At 42.8% G+C, this 16,664-nt stretch overlaps 1 protein-coding gene and 1 long non-coding RNA gene across 4 annotated transcripts in view; one reads left to right on the forward strand and one right to left on the reverse strand.

Moving 5' to 3' along the window:
* Positions 1-1,914, reverse strand: part of NEBL (nebulette) — a 365,699-nt gene extending 363,785 nt beyond the window's left edge. Inside the window, exons 1-2 of one of the 2 annotated variants that reach the window (XM_070472043.1) lie at positions 1,554-1,914; positions 158-252 (exon numbers count right to left, since the gene is read on the reverse strand). In XM_070472043.1, coding sequence (XP_070328144.1) covers positions 158-252; positions 1,554-1,622 — 164 coding nt within the window. In that variant the 5' untranslated portion in view covers positions 1,623-1,914. The remainder of the gene's footprint in view (positions 1-157; positions 253-1,553) is intronic. The other variant, XM_070472045.1, reaches the window with a different exon arrangement.
* Positions 1,772-14,541, forward strand: LOC110149240 (uncharacterized). 2 transcript variants are annotated; one of them, XR_011489383.1, is made up of 6 exons: positions 1,772-1,910; positions 5,749-5,899; positions 8,044-8,142; positions 8,243-8,338; positions 8,913-9,037; positions 14,147-14,541. It is a non-coding gene; the product is annotated as an uncharacterized lncRNA (long non-coding RNA). The 2 variants fall into 2 exon arrangements; XR_011489382.1 differs by lacking the exon at positions 1,772-1,910 and adding an exon at positions 2,076-2,163.
* Positions 14,542-16,664: the final 2,123 nt, after the last annotated feature.

Here is a 16,664-nt window from a genome sequence, read left to right on the forward strand (position 1 = left end):
AAGTACATGGCCCCAGAGCATGTGGCATAAACAGATAACTGGTCACCACCACACCTGGGTAACAACAGTAAGCCAATTCTTCAGAACAGGCAGATCCACTCACTTCTCCGCTCTGCCACTGTGCCCACACCTGGCACACCATTTTGACAATACTTACGCATTACAATAGGGCTTCTTTTCATAGCCTTTGTAGTTGTTCATGTTGAGAGCCATCTTGCAGACTTCACAATGGAAACATCCTTTATGCCAATACTGAAAAAAAAATTAATGTTTAAAATGTCAGTACAATGCCAGTTCTTTCCAGGATGGGTACAGAAAGGAGACATTTTTAGTCCTCCTATCTGAAAATACTACAACAAAATGATTGTAGGTACCAGTGGACGTCTGCCGACTTTCAGTTAAGTAAATAAAGCAGGCAGTTACTAAAACTGAGTTTTAAATGAATCCCCACCGCAATTTACAGACTCAGATGGAAGAAATGCCAAGGGCTTTGCCCATATCACACCTCTGTGAGCACCCAAAAAAGAATTCTGCGCCTGGTTAATGGAGAAATAGAGACTGTGAAGTGGCCTCAAGGAAAACGAATCCAGTTCAAAGTGCCTAAACTGTCCGGAGCATCTCGATAAACAGTGTCCAGCGCAAGTCAGGCAAGCCGAGGTGGCAAGAGGCGCACTATGTCGGTACCCCTGGCCTCCCCATGCCTATCCAGCTTCCACTAAATTGCGAGGAGGATGGACTCTGTCTGGAATGACTATAGGGATGACGGTGTGCTCTTAAGAGGCATTTGTGTTACCATAGGCAAATTTCTCGGGGACCGCCTTCGGCCGGGTTCAATTATCAGTCGCTTAGGATAGAGCCAGGGTCCTCTCCCCTGGGCTGTTAAACTCCATCCACGCCCGGGAAGGGTAGGGGAGCAGAGCTGCAGGGGCTGTGCTAAAGCCACTTCCTCTGGAATTCCCAACCGGGTGGATTAGCCCCCCGTGGGGCTGGCTCGCCGCGCTCAGCCCGGGCTCTCCGGCGGGGATTATTCTTAGCAATGCGGCAGCGGCCGCCCCATGACATATTAATTACTATTTGCCTCTCCACCTCGCCGCCTTCGTGGGAGGCACTGGGGCGGGGGTGAGGTGGGGACCCGGGTGGATCCCTGGGGCGCGGGTGCAGGACAGGGAGGGGTCCGAGTGGAGGTGGGAGGGGTGCGGCCAGCCGAACTGCCCCTGGGGGCCCGGCCCCGGCTCACCCGGCCCCGCGCCGCGCTCGGCCAGGCGCCCTCCGCAGCCGCTCTGCCGCCGCCGGCGCAGCGCCGCACCCCCGCCGCCCGCACCCCGACAAAAGCCTTTCCCGGTTCCAACATCACGGTCGCCACGCGTGCTCTCTGGCACTCCTGCGGGCGTCTTCGTGTGCCCTCACCCGGTGCCAAGACATACACACACACATACACACACACACAGGCACAAACCCACTCTTCTCTTTTCAACCGAGATGCCAAAACTTCTCCGAGCAGGTGCCTCCCGGCAGCCGGCAGGTCTCGGCTGGCCCAGCGCCCCCTCGCTCACCTTATCCAGGCAGTTGACTTTCTCGGTGGGATACACGACTTTCCCGCAGCGGGCGCACTGGGGGTTCATTGTAGCGGTTCCCGGGGGCGGCGGCTGGGCGGCGGCGGCTGGGGGCTCCGAGGAGCCGCTGTGACATCCCCCGGCGAGCCCCGCACCGCCTCCGGGCAAGCGGGAGGGCGGCGGGCGGCCGGGCGCGGGGCCGGGGGCGAGCGGGCGGCGCGGCGCGTGGGGAGGCGGCGGCGGCGTGGGCGGGTGCGCAGCGGGGCCTGGCGCCGGGGGGGTCGGCCGCGCTCTCGGGCTCGGGCTCGGCTCCGGCTCGGGCTCCGCGCCGCTCGCTCTGCGCCGCTCTCACTCCAGGTACCGGTGACTCACACAGACACTCGCTCCCGCCCCTCGCGCTCACTCGCTCCCCCGCCTCGCCGCCGCGGCGCAGGCCAAACCCACCGGCGCGCCCCGACCGAAGTGGCAGGGAACGAGCACGTCGGGCCCCGGGGGGGAGGCGGGCGAAGCGGGGGAGGGGGGAGGGCGGGCGCCCGGAAAGCTCCGCGGACAGCGCGACCCGGAGGCCTGGGAGCGAGCCTCCGGCCGCTGCCGCAGCGAGGGCGGCCAGGTGGGCGGCGGCGGCGGTTTGGGGGACAACAGGGGGCGGGGAGGGCTCAAGCCCGCGCACGCCTTGCCCCCCATTTCTCCTCTCTCCTGTCCCAGCCGGTACCCCTCCCAGACAGACTGACGTTCTTGGTACCCAAAGGTCGCGGGGAGCGCGGGGCGGGGGTATGCCCGCCCTCCTCCTCCAGCCTCGGGTCGCGGGCGGCGGCGCAGAAACACCCGGCGCAGCGCCCAGTCCCCGGGCGGAGGGTGGTCCAGGAGCGCGCAGCGACGAGCTCAGGCCCGAGAGCCCGGAGACCCGTGGGGAACCTGGGGATTCACGTCCCCGAGGCGCCCCGGGCTGCGCCGCGCCTGTTCCTACGGGTCTTCTCCCCGAGAAAGCGTCCCCCGCGTGCCGCGTGAAGTCCGCGTACCCTGGATGGGGTCCTCACTGGCTCCCCACCACTGCACGTTTTAAATCTATTCTTGGAGAACGATTGGTCCTTTTAGACCCAAATCAAGTCTTTCCTAATTAATTAAACGGTCGTCATTCATTTAGCTGTATTTTTGCAATTAAACAACATAGGGTCTACGAAAAGTTCTCCACCTCCTAAGGGATGCAATTACAAACTCATGGTCCTAACCAGATGGGCCAGAAATCAAGTTGAAGGCCCAGTGTAGGATATCAAATGGAATTGGAATTGGTTTGCTTTTCTTTTAATAAGGTTATTGGACTCGCTTTGTAAAAGGCAGCAAAATGGAGCTGCTCGGCCTGAGTTAAAAGGCCAACCCTGCCATTCACTCTCACATGACTTTACGCAAATAGCCTCTCTCTGCTTCAGTTTTCACATCTGCAAAATGGGAATAACATCGCACAGCAAAACAGCTCCTGCTCTCCTAGTGTGAGGATTTTATGAGTCAGTACTTCTGAAGTGTTTCAACCTGCCTGGCTCTTGGCAAACACTATGGAAGTGTCAGCGAGGATTATCACAGGCCGCTTGTAACAAACATGCAAACACATTCCAGTTGCTGGTACACAGATTAAGATTAAGCAGTGGCACTCAGCAACTACTGTAGCAAATATTAGTTGTTTAAAAATCATAGCTGGAGCTTTTCGTGAAAAAAGAAGGCTACTAAGTTCTGAGGTCCTCAGGCAGGCATGCTGATGAAATACCATTCAGAATGAGGCTGTGCTGTTTGACTTTTCAAAAGAGATCATTTCTTAAAAGAGATCCATCCACCACTGCAGCAGCCTTTGAACCACTCTTTGCCCTGCTCACAAGTCAACCTGGAAAGCAAATAAAACAATAATTTGCTGTCAGAGAGGATCCCTTGTCATTTAAAATCACCTCAGAGCTCATTAGAAATGCTTAAGGCCATGTCGGTTACACATGGAATCTTAAAGGGGAAAAAAAAGAAGGTAGAAAGGGGAACTCATAGAGAGTACAAAGTGGTTGTCAGGGGCTAGGCACTGACTGAAATTGGGAGAGGTTGGTTAATGGTTATCAACATTCAGTTATGAATAAGGTCTCAGGATCTTACCTATAACACGGTGACAAGAGACCCACTTCAGACCTAGAGATACATACAGACTGAAAGTGAGAGGATGGAAAAAGGTATTCCATGCGCATGTTATCGTAGAACTGAAATTGGCTAAGAAAGTAGAACTTATGTGTTCTCATCCAAATAAAAAGAGAAAATATGAGAGGTGATGGATGTGTTATCTCCATGGGGATTTCCTTTCACAATGTATCAAATCATATTCATCAAATCATCACACTGTACATTTAAATATCTTACAATTTTGTTAAGTATACCACAATAAAACTGGGAGGGGGAAGGGCCTACATTGAATTAAAAAACAAAAGAAAGAAAGGAAATGCCTGAGGAAGAAAAAGGTATAGATCACCTGAAAGACAGTAATTTTTTTAGCACTTGGATTTTCATAACTGTACATCATAAAATATAGTTTAAAATTCTACTGTCTTTTAATTGGCAAGTGGAAAGTTCTGAGGAAGCATGATACTGATCTGTGACATTTCTAGCTGATTTATCAGATCTTTTAACTATGAATTATAATTTCTTAGCCAACCAGAACTTATCACAATGCTCAACACACAGTAGGTACTTATTAAATTTTTTTGAAAGTGTGTATAAGACCAATGAATATATTAAAAATGTAATTAACTATGGTATTTTAGTCTCTCAAAGTAAATAGTAAATACTCAAGTTATATTTTCCTCTCATATATGTTTTGCTTGCTATTTTCTACATTAAGCCAGCTTCTGAGTTTCTCACTGCCATTTTACTACTGTAAAAAGAGTTTTAATACCATCTGTCTTTAAAGGGCTTCTTTATTTCAAAATTCAAAGTACTATAAACAGAAAATTGGCAGAAATCTGTCATCTGGTCCAGCCTTCCTCTTTCAAACAGATGAATGATTTAATTATCCACTAGGGAGAACTTTTGCCCCTTTCATGTCTTTTTCACTTGACTAGTCAAGAAATCGGTCCTTATGGTAACTATATGCCAATATCTCTAATTAAATCCTTTTCTGCTGGCTTGGACATCCACAGATGTAAAGAAAAACTTACCACCATAACCCCTATGAAAACATTTATATACTTAAAAAATTAACATTTTTCTTTAGTTAAATTTCCCAAATCTGCTTACTTTTACCTCTGGGGCCTATTTATACAGATCCTATTGAAGTCCCTATAATTACCTATATTATTTAAGCTACATAAATTGAACTCCAAATTAAAATCCTTAAAGAGTAATTACTATTACAAAAGCCCAAATAGTGGCTTTGACGAACAGAGGATGCAGAATATGGTGGATTGTATCGATTCATAGTTTTTTGTTCCTCTTCAGTCTGGTTCCCGAAGGCAGTTCCTGTAGGCAGAGTGTATTTCTCCACTGCACTGACGCTGAGCTTCATCATGTGATTTTCTTTAGCCAATGGAATTCCAGTGGACATGCTATATGTCATTATCAGAGTGGAAGCTTTACATCATTTGCATGTATTGCCTCCTTTCTCCCACTTTCTTAAGCTTTGGCACCTGACTATAAAAAGAGCATATCCCAGGGAGTGCCTGCTTCTCTGACTCTTGTCCAAGAATTTAAAGACCTGTCTAGCCAGTACAGCCCAAATGGATTCAGTAAGCCTAGTCATGCCCAGCAAAGCCACTGCAAGCCCACAGCCCTCGCGTAAAGGAATAAATAATTGTTTCTGTGAGCCGCAGAAATTTGAGGGGCTGTTCATCACTGCAGCAAAAGCTGACTGATAGACCAATGGCAGGAATTGAATAGCATGCTTTCGGTTTCATCACAACAACAAGGAAATAATGGATTTACATACAAGATTCAGTGTGGGTTGTTTTTTTTTTCCCCCTAAAATACATGTTAGAAGTAAAGCTAGGACTTCCCTGGCAGTCCCAGGGGACACAGGTTTGCTCCCGGGTAGAGGAGCTAAGATCCTGCAGGCCACCCAGTGTGGCCAAAAATTAATTGTAAAAAAATAGGGTAATAAGACATCACTCTCATTACTGATTAATAAATGATTAATTCTCTCATTACACAGTTTTATTATGTGCCTTATATTTGTCAGGCTTTCCAGGTGGCTCAGTGGTTAAGAATCCACCTACCAAGCAGGAGACCCAGGTTTGATCCCTGGGTCGTGAAGATCCCCTGGAGAAGGAAATGGCAACTCACTCCAGTCTTCTTGTCTAGTAAATTCCATGGACAGAGGAACCTGGCAGGTACATTCCATGGGGTCTTGAAGAGTCGGACACAACTGAGCAACTAAACAACAACAGCAATTGTATTTGTCAGACATTGTGTAAAATTGTGTACACTTTTTTCAGTTGGCTCAAATTCACCAAGTTTTCTCAGCCAACAATTTGGTAGGTGAAACTAGAAAATGGTAAATTCTAATTCACAATTTCATTTGATAGCTGCATATGAGCCTTAGCCTAATGAAGCATTTCTCCAAAGATCTTATGCCTTTTTGAGAAATTATCTCATTTACCATTATAGTACCACTATGAGTCAATGGGGAAAACAATGGAAACAGTGACCGACTTCATTTTCTTGGGCCCCAAAATCACTGCCCACGGTGACTATAGTCATGAAAGTAAAAGATGCTTGTTCCTTGTAAGAAAAGCTATGACAAACCTAGACAGCATATTAAAAAACAGAGACATTACTTTGACAACAAAGGTCCATCTAGTCAAAGCTATGGTTTTTCCAGTAGACATGTATGGATGTAAGCCTTCTTTAACCCATAAAGAAGGCTGAGGGCCAAAGAATTGATGCTTTCAAACTGTGGTGTTAGAGAAGACTCTTGAAAGTCCTTGGACTGCAAGGAGATCAAATCAGTCCATCCTAAAGGGAATCAACCCTAAATATTCATTGGAAGGACTGATGCTGAAGCTGAAGTTCCAATACTTTGGCCACCTGATGTAAAGAGCCGACTCATTAGAAAAGACCCTGATGCTGGGAAAGATTGAAGACAGAAAGAGAAGGGGATGACAGAGGATGAGATGGTTGGATGGCATCACCGACTCAATGGACATGAGTTTGAGCAAGCTCTGGGAGATGGTGATGGACAAGGAAGCCTGGTGTGCTGCAGTCCATGGGGTCACAAAGAGTGCTGAAGTCCATGGGGTCACCTGACTGAGCAACTGAATAACAACAACAACGGGTCAATGAGAAATGTAAAATAAAAACATTCATGAAAATTCAAGATTCAGAAGCTGTTATAGAAACAATTACTAATTTTCATTCACCCACTCAACATAAAATTATTAGTAGGCAAGATGTTAGGTACAAGGGGATGCTATGGAGAATAAGGCAAGATCTCTGCTTATAATTAAATCCAGTGAGACAGAGAAATAAGCAATGAATTACAATGCAATGTGATAAATGCTAAGAATCTTAAGATGGAGAGATAATCCTAGATTATCCCAATGGGTCAATGTAATCACGAGCATCTTTATAAGAGAGAGGGAGATGGTCAGAGTCAGAAACAGAGATGTGACAATGGAGGCAGAAGTCAGAGAGAGATTTGAAGCTGCTACTCCACAGGTCTGGAAGACAGAGGAAGGGGCCACAAGGGAAAGGATGTAGGAGCCTCTCAGTTCAGTTCAGTTCAGTTCAGTCCAGTCACTCAGTCATGTCCAACTCTTTGCAACCCCATGGACTGCAGCACACCAGGCCTTCCTGTCCATCACCAACTCCCAGAGTTTACTCAAACTCATGTCCAATGAGTCAGTGATGCCATCCAACCATCTTATCCTCTGTTGTCCCCTTCTCCGCCCCCCCCCCCCCCCCGCCACCTTCTATCTTTCCCAGCATCAGGGTCTTTTCCAATGACTCAGTTCTTCAAATCAGGTGGCCAAAGTATTGGAGTTTCAGCTTCAACATCAGTCCTTCCGATGAATATTCAGGACTGATTTCCTTTAGGATGGACTGGTTGGATCTCCTTGCAGTCCAAGGGACTCTCAAGAGTCTTCTCCAACACACAGTTCAAAAGCATCAATTCTTCAGTGCTCAGCTTTCTTTAGAGTCCAACTCACATCCATACATGACTACTGGAAAAACAAAAGCTTTGACTAGACGGACCTTTGTTGGCAAAGTAACGTCCCTTTAATATGCTTTTTAATGCTTTTTAATATACTGTCTAGGTTGGTCATAACTTTTCTTCCAAGGAGTAATTGTCTTTTAATTTCATGTCTGCAGTCACCACCTGCAGTGATTTTGGAGCTCCAAAAAAATAGTCTCTCACTGTTTCCACTGTTTCCCCATCTATTTGCCATGAAATGATGGGACCAGATGCCATGATCTTAGTTTTCTGAATGTTGAGCTTTAAGCCAACTTTTTCACTCTTCTCTTTCACCTCTAGAAGCTGGAAAAGGCGTGAAAGCAGAGTCTCTTCCAGAACCTCCAGGAAGAACACAACCCTGTCACCATTTTGATTTTAGGACTTCTGACCTTCAGAACTGTGAGACAATAAATTTATGTTGGTTTTATCCAATAATTATTTGTTACAGCAGCAGTAAGAAATTAATATATCCTATGTGTGAATTCTTTTCTGTCTTCAGGACCACACTGAATTTCAGGACTGCTGAGAGAAGCAGCTGGAAGTCAAGATGACTGTGATTCTTCACCATTGTTGTCTCCAATGGAAAGATCCTAAGGCAAAGTAGTTTAAAGCACAACATGCCTTCATACTGTCTCCCCTATCCTAATTAAAGGGCCTATTTTACTGCAAGTCTTCAGATAATTGCTTCACTCCTCCAGTTAATTTCTCACATGTAGATACAAACATTCTGGGTTGCTCAAAAAAGTCAACACATTTTTCTCCAGGTTCTTCTCCTCCTCTTTAGAGTAACTCAAGGAGTAACATCCATATATTCCCAGCTAGAACCCTAAAAATTCCAAACTCCTTCCTCTTTTCCTAACCTGTCCAGTTACCCAGTCCTGTCAACTTTATCTCCAAAAAAGTTGATGAATCTGTTACCATACTCACTGCCAACTACCTTGGCTTAGCGATTTATCATATCCACTTTGGATTGTTCTGTAACAACCCTCTAAGAAGTTTCATCATCATACAAGTCATGGAAGGGCTCCATGAACTGTGGGAAAATAAATTTCTATTGTTTAAGTCACCCACTGTATGGTATTTTGTTATGGCAGCCCAAGATAACTAATATACTACCTGTATTCATACTAAGTTGATTCAGTCATGTCTGACTCTTTCCAATCCTATAGACTGTAGCCATCAGGCTCCTTTGTCCATGGGAGTACCCAGGCAAGGATACGGTCATGAGTTGCCATCTCCTTCTCCAGGGGATCTTCACAACCCAGAAATTCTGCTGCACTGGCGAGAAATGCAGGTGAGAAATCATTAAAAGTTTCTAAGAAAGTAGATTTTATGAGTTCTCATCACAATAAAAAAATTGTAGCTATGTATGTTTCAGATGTTAACTAATTTTATCATGATAATTTCACAATATATACAAATGTCAAATCATTATGTTGTATGAGTGTGCAAGCTCAGTCGTGTCCTACTCTTTGTGACCCTGTGGACTGTAGCCCACCAAGCTCCTCTGTCTGTAGGGTTTTCCAGGCAAGAATACTGGAGTGGGTTGCCATTTCCTTCTCCAGCATTATGTTGTATACCTGAAACTAATATAATACTATATATCAATTATGGCTCAATAAAAGTTAAAAGATTTCTTTCTGTCACTGAAATAATTAATTAAGAATATTGTTAAAAAAAAAAAGAATATTGTTGTTGTTTAGTCACTAAGTCATATCCAACACTTTGTGACCCCATGGACTGCAGGCCTCCAAGCCTCCCTGTCCTTCACTATTTCCTGGAGTGTGCTAAAACTCACGTCCATTGAGTCAATGATGCTGTCCAACCATCTCATCCTGTCATCCCCTTCTCCATAGACCATAACCCACCAGGCTCCTCTGTCCATGGAATTCTCCAGCAAAGAATACTGGAGTAGGTAGTCATTCCCTTCTCCAGGGGATCTTCCCCACCCAGGGATCAAACCTGGGTCTTTTGCATTGCAGGCGGGGTCTTTTGCATTGCAGGCGGGTTCTTTACCATCTGAGCCACCAGGGAAGCCACACTTAAGAATTGGATTAAGAATTAGAGCAAATGCTCTTCTTACCCGATAAAAATAGTGATAGAAAAAAAAAATTTAATTATTTTGTTGGCTGAAAAAAATACACAACATGAGAGTTGTGAGTTAAATTTTATTGGGGGCAAAATGAGCACTATAACCCCAGATACAGCCTCTCAGAAAGCTCTGAGGAACTGCTCCAAAGAAGGTGAGGGAGGGTCAGATTATATATGATATTAGTGAACAGGGGTATAATATACAGTCAAGCACATGTTTTGGCAGAGACTTGCTGCTAGTCACACGAACAGATGTCTCTGTTAATGATTTTAGTCTTTTCTAGACATGAGAAAATACAAGAATTGGGGCTCATTAAATCTTCTGAAAATATGTAACTATGTGAAGGGCTGTTCTACCAGTTTTGCCCAGAGCACTGAGTTCCTCCTTCCTGGTCTCCACCCTGAACTCCTTTCAGGCTGTGTTGAAGGTCAGCAACTGCAGTGGCCAGTGACCTAATCTTTGTAGAGACAGATGGTGAATGACAATTTTTATTTGACACCTTGTAGTAAGTTTTTATACTTTTTATACAAAAGCTCTGACTCACTAATTAGCAACAGTTCTGAATTTCAAAGGAAAGCAGAATTCTAACCTGCTTGGTAAGAATTGCAATTATGTTCAGTGACAAATTAAGGGATCATCCTCCTTTTACTATATTCAAAAGCAAATAAAATTTAACCATTATGAAGTCATATCAAATTATATGGTTTAGGGGCAGTTGATAGAGGGTTGTTTTAAGTAATTTAAAAAAAAAAAAAAAAGCCTAGGATTAGAGTGGTTGGTTACAATTCTGTGTGGACCTAACAGAAAAGTGGGAGTGGGAAGCAGCTGAAAAGTATCTAAAGCTCAAAGATATTTTAATGGGAAAAGGAAATACTAACTCTAAAAATTATGCAAATGAAGGTGGTGTTTCCTTTAGATTCTGGTTTCATGAAAAAGAGAGCCACTCAAATACTCTCAATGAGAGGAAACTCATAGTGATGTTCTATAAGCTATCCAGTCTTTCTGGTATAGTAGCCGAATCAGACTAAGACACCTGTCGTCGGCACAATTCAGCTGATCTCCACATGTCTCCTCCCTGTCACTGCCAGCTTGCTTATTCTCACCCTTATCCAGTCCATCTTACATGCTTCCCCATAGATGGCTTTCCCTGCTCACAGATCTTATAACTCATACTGTCTTCCTTAAAATTCCTTATAAATTTGGCTGGCTATGGCCACACAAGGTTCTGACCGCTTCTCTTAGCATCTTTCATCTTTACCTCTACAAGCAACAACCTTATTCTTTCCCAATTTCAGATCAGAAAAACATGCTGATGGACTCAGGTCATGGTTTCACATCTCTGGGTTGTTGGTCCATCTGTTGGAGGACCCGAAATCAGATCTAAGCAGCTCCGGAGAAAGAGTGGGGGAGGGACTTAGACAAGGTCCCACAGGGTACAGGGACCTGGTAGGTATTTGGTAGCCTGACCCATCAAGAATTAAGAACAAAAAGAAGCTTGAGAACAAAAATGAGGGAGGGCTAGCCTTGTATTTTTAAATCTGGATCTGAATATAGGTCAAAATCTAAACCCAGATAAGATGTGGCTACAGGGATTTTTTTTTCCTTTTAAATTAAATTTACAATAAATTAGCAGAAGTGTATGTGTGTGTGTGTGTGTGTGTGTGTATACTCTTCTCTTTAAGACATACTATTCCCATTTCTAAGGAGCAACAGTAAATAAGAACAAAGAAGTCATCATGGCCTCAAAACAAAGCTCTGAGCCCTTAGCATTTGGAAAATGGCAAGTTCTGAGCAACCATTCAAAGACCTGCACACGTGCTGCCCAAGAGAAACCAAGTGAGAGGCACAAATGTGAGCCTCATGTGCAAGCTCACATTATTTAGTAGCCACATTTTAAAAAGTAATAAGGAACAAGTGGAACATATTTTAGTAATATATTTTATTTAACCTAATTTATCCAAAATGTTATTACTTTGACATGTGATCGGTATTTTTTTGAATTAATGACAGAGCTTACAATTCTTCCTTTTCATACTGAGACCTCAAAAGCCAGTGTGTTTTACACTGACAGTACCTTGCACTGTGACCGGCCATATATCACACACTTAATAGCCACTGGCGGCCACTTGGAATGGCATAATACTTGTTCAACCTAAGATGGGAAAAGCAGGTAGTAGGAACAGGGTCAGGTCAAAGAATCAGGCAAGGCTGAGCGCTGGCTTGCTCTAGAGGGCTCCAGGCCAGATTGATGACACTGGGAACAGCACTGCCTTCTGCTGAAGTCAAGCTGGGGCAGGGCAGCCTGGAAAATGCAGCGAGGGGAGGTGCAGAAAGGGAAGAAGAGCAGAGAGGCTGGGGAAGGAAGAAATAAAGTGAAAAGGGTGGGAGGAAAGATGGGGAAGGAAACCATGAAGGACAAGGCATGTGTTGGAACCACAATGCAGGAGGAGCTTGAACAGCCCCAGAAAGGGCACGGTGATGCCTGGGAGGGAGCTGCCTTGTGCCCAGAGGGGATTACAGAGGCAAACAAAGAAGAAAGGACCCGAGCAACTCCAGGAGAAACTCCAGCCTGCGTGCTGCCCTGAACCACAGTGGGGCTGAAATCACCAGGCCCAGAAACACCGTTCACAAAAATCAAACGCCCAGAAAAATCAACAGAGAGGCATCAAGGACGCATGCCCTTTCCATAGTTGACAGAAGCAGAATATGTTTTGCTTCATATGAACAAATCAACTCAATTGATGAATGTACTTGAGGTCTTGGTAATGAGCTCCATGGGAAGGCTTCACATAAAGAGAAAATAATCGCGGGGCACGTTTTTCATGAGTGAAGAAAAAAAGACCTGTTCTAATGGAAAGTGAGCTAGCAGTTCAAGTGATCAACACTTTTTTCTTTCATTTTCACTTCGTTCATGAGTACCATGTTTCAGTGGAAGAGCTTTTCCTGTTTCAAACACTGCAGCAAAAGATGCTATGTGGCAAAACTCCATCAGAAGCAACCCATCCAGATGCAAAGAGGCCAAGATCTCAGGGAAAGATCAGAAAGGTGGTTTTCCCTTTCGTTTGCCATGATGACTCACCAAACAAAGAAGTTGGGCATCTGCCCCTAACCATTTTTACAAACATTCGAGTTACAGACGGTGCCCATTAGCAGTAGGTACCAGAGCAAGTAAGTGCTCTTCAGCGTGAGTCATGTATATAAACGAAATGAAATGAATGCAACTGACTACACAGAGATGGCAGGAGGAAAGTGCCTTCATTATATAAAAAAGAAACCTGAACCCCTCCTGCTGCTGCTATAGCAGCTTCGTCCAATAAAAATAGGTATTAAAGCTCAAATAAAACAAAGCGGAGGCTTAATGCCATAACGGAGTACCTCTTAAAATTAAAGTGAAAAGGTAAAACATAATGTTAAAGAGTGTTTAATGACATGAAAAGATGTTTCTGATATTTTGTTAAATAAAAAAAACATGTTATAAAAACATGTTCGCTATGATCTCATTTTTGTTAATTTTATATAAGCAAATGAGCACAGAAAATGCTGGACTGAAATGTCCACAGGGGTGGGATTATAGTTGGTTTACATTTTTTTTTCTATCTATATTTTCCAAATATTGTACAAATGTTCTACAATAAATATTATTGTATCAAAACAAACAAACAAACAACTCTTCCATGGAGCATAAAGGTGCTTTGTTTTTGAGATTGGTGTCTAACATTAATTCCAGCTCCACAGACTCCACCCCACCCAGGCTCCATCACAGCCATTCAAACCGGCAGCTCCACTTGTCATTCAAATGGTCCCTCATTTGCTCCATTAGAGAGAAAGGTAGAACCAAGAGGAAGTAATGACCAGTTTTCAAGACAGACTTTAGGGCGTAGGCTTTTCTTTCGTTCACATTTTAAAGAATGTGCCTGGTAACACCCAAGCTTCTCATCCCACAGTCCCTGCTCCAGCTACTGACAAGAGCCCCAGGGCCTGGAGAGGTCACCATCTCCCAGAGAGACTGCTAAGACCTGCTGGGCAAAAGCTGGTGGGGGAGAAATATAGGTCCCACCCTCTCCTGGGACTCCCGGTGGTCAGGGAATGAAGGAGGTGGGGGCTTCTCAAAGTTCACCACCAACCTAAGCATACATAATTTCAACTTCTCTTTCAGCTCCATTTTCTTCAGACCCTCTGACACATAAATGGCTTTCATAAAAATTCCAGCAGTATATGCAATAGATTTTGCTATTTGGAAAATTCTCATGTCTGACCTGTGTAGACCTTTCATTTTGTCTTTTTTTTTTTTTTTACTTTCCAACATTTCAGCTGAAAATGGAAAATTCAATTATATTTCTGCTGCTGCTTGAATTCCCAGGAAAGCTCACTAAAGGCATCAGAGATTTGGTCTACAGTGGTTTCTATTTCTGGCGAGTGAACTGTTATTTTGTAATTCCCATTTGCATCTCTCTAAATTCCGATCATTTAATAAAACAGTGAAGCAAAAAGTGACTTTCATATCTTCAAACTTCTGATAAAATTAGTGCACACTTTTAGAACTTAAAAAATATGTCTTTATGTACAAAAAGATGTTAGAGATGTACCGAATGTGAAATGAAAAAGCAGATGAAACGGAATGTGCAAAACAATGCCCTTTAAAAATTATTTATCTATATGTTTTTGTTTACTGTTTATCTATATATATTAAAAGAATCTGAAAGAGTGTTTATCAAGGCATTTTTTAATCAAGGTTTTTGCTGAATGGTAGGATTTTTTTCTTCCCTCTCTCTCTCATACACAAACACACATACTTGATAGATGTCCTAATTTTTCTAAATGCCGTTGTTGTGTAGTATTTTTATTTAATAAACACAATTCAAATGGTAGCAGTTTATCACCTATGTTATGTCTATACACAGTAGGTGCTTAAAAAACATTTTTTTCTAATTCTGTCCAAAAAAATAATAGTAGGTAGCATTTATTGAATATTTTTCATATGCCAGGCACTATCCTAATGGTTTTATATATATATAATCTCATTTAAACTCTAAAACAACATTCTGAGGTTGGTACTACTACTCTACCCTTTTCGGTGATGATTCACAGAGTTTAAGAAAGAGGACAAAGTCCCAGAACACTAGACAGTCTGGTTGCAGCCCTTGCTCTTAATCACCCAACTGGGACGGGGGCGGGGGGGTTAGTTTTGATTATAAAAATCTAGTAAGACTTTTGATATATTTGGATTAATAGCCATTACATCTAAAACTGTTTCCTATTCCTTGCCTCTATTCTGAGTTTCTTTTTTTGTCTTTCACTCCTTTCTCTCTTGAGCATTTCATATAATTCCCTTTTTTAAGCATTTCGTGATTCTCCTACCCTAGAGTATCAATTATATTTTTAAAAACTTTTAGTGGTTGCCCTTGAATTTCCATCACACATTTACAACTAACCCAAATCCTCTGTCAAATTACATTATACCACTTCAAGAGTCATGCAAACAACTTACAACAGAGAATTTCTGGTTCTTCCCCTCTGTCCCTCATATTAATAACACAGCTGTCAGTCATCTTATCCATAAACTAAACTCGCTAAATACATTGTTGCTATTATTATTTTTAACAAATTGTTATCAACTGAGAACAAAAAAAATAAATGTTTTATATTACTTTCCTCTATTCCTTCTCTAACATTTTTCCTGTTTTATTTAGACCTGACTTCCTGACATACACAGGTTTCTTTCTTTGTACAGAACTTCTTTTCAAATTTCTTGCAAGGCAGGTCCACTGGCAACAAATTTCCTCAGTCTCTGATTGTCTGAGAAAGTTCTAATTCTCCTATGCTTATGCAGGATAATTTCACTGAATACAGAATCCTTGGTTGATAGGGTTTTCTTCTAACAGATTTAAATATTTCACTTGACTTTTCTGTTTGCATGGCTTCTGAAGATAATTCCAATATGACTTTTATCTCTATTTCTCTGTAGATAAGGTGTTTTTCTCCTCTGGCTCAATATTTTGTGACTAATTGACTGAAAAGATAGCAAAAGATCCTAGATCTGGTACCCTCTCAGATTAGTTGATAAGAATTTGGAAAGCAGGATTATTCAAAGCTAACTTAAAGCACAAATGATTCATTTGTTCACTATTAAAAGTGGGTTGTGCAATGTAATTGATCTCTTAATGCAATTTATGAGTGTCATAATCTGCTTACACTAAGTATTTAAAAGATAATTAAGAAGAGATTCATTAATAACAAAAAATCTAGGAGTCCAAACTGATATTGATATAGAAATGTATTCATAGAGCATAGAATACCTATTATGATGCCTTTGTAGAATGAAATAAAATGCTTATTTTATTAGCAAGTAAATAAAACTATAGAATAGATGTGTCCTTTTTACTAACCAGCTATGTATTTTAGTGTTTGAGGGACATGATATCCGAATGCTTCCAAATTACCATCTCAGATTTCAACTTTCCCCTCTTTCTGAGGACTGAAAATAGGTACATTTCCAGAAAGGAACTGGGCACTGCTCTCTGATAATTTTTTTGCTTTGTAATTATTTCCTACCCACCCACTCCCCCTTACAACTGATAATGCCTTGTAAGTATCTTCTATTGGCAAAGAAAACTTAAAGACTACTTACAATAGAGGGATGCAGTTCTGAAGAGGTTCAGTATTGTTTCAGGAATATGGACAGGTGTTCTTATAAAATTTACCAATTTCCCACCAGGGGCTCCTCCACCAAACATTATTAAATCTAGCATAGCATCAATTAATACTTCTATAAAGTTTATAATATGCCAGGCACTCATCTAAACATTTCACATTTATACTGGGTAATTTA

This window comes from Odocoileus virginianus, chromosome 9 (assembly GCF_023699985.2).
Source record: "Odocoileus virginianus isolate 20LAN1187 ecotype Illinois chromosome 9, Ovbor_1.2, whole genome shotgun sequence".
In the NCBI taxonomy this organism is placed as follows: Eukaryota; Metazoa; Chordata; class Mammalia; order Artiodactyla; family Cervidae; genus Odocoileus; species Odocoileus virginianus.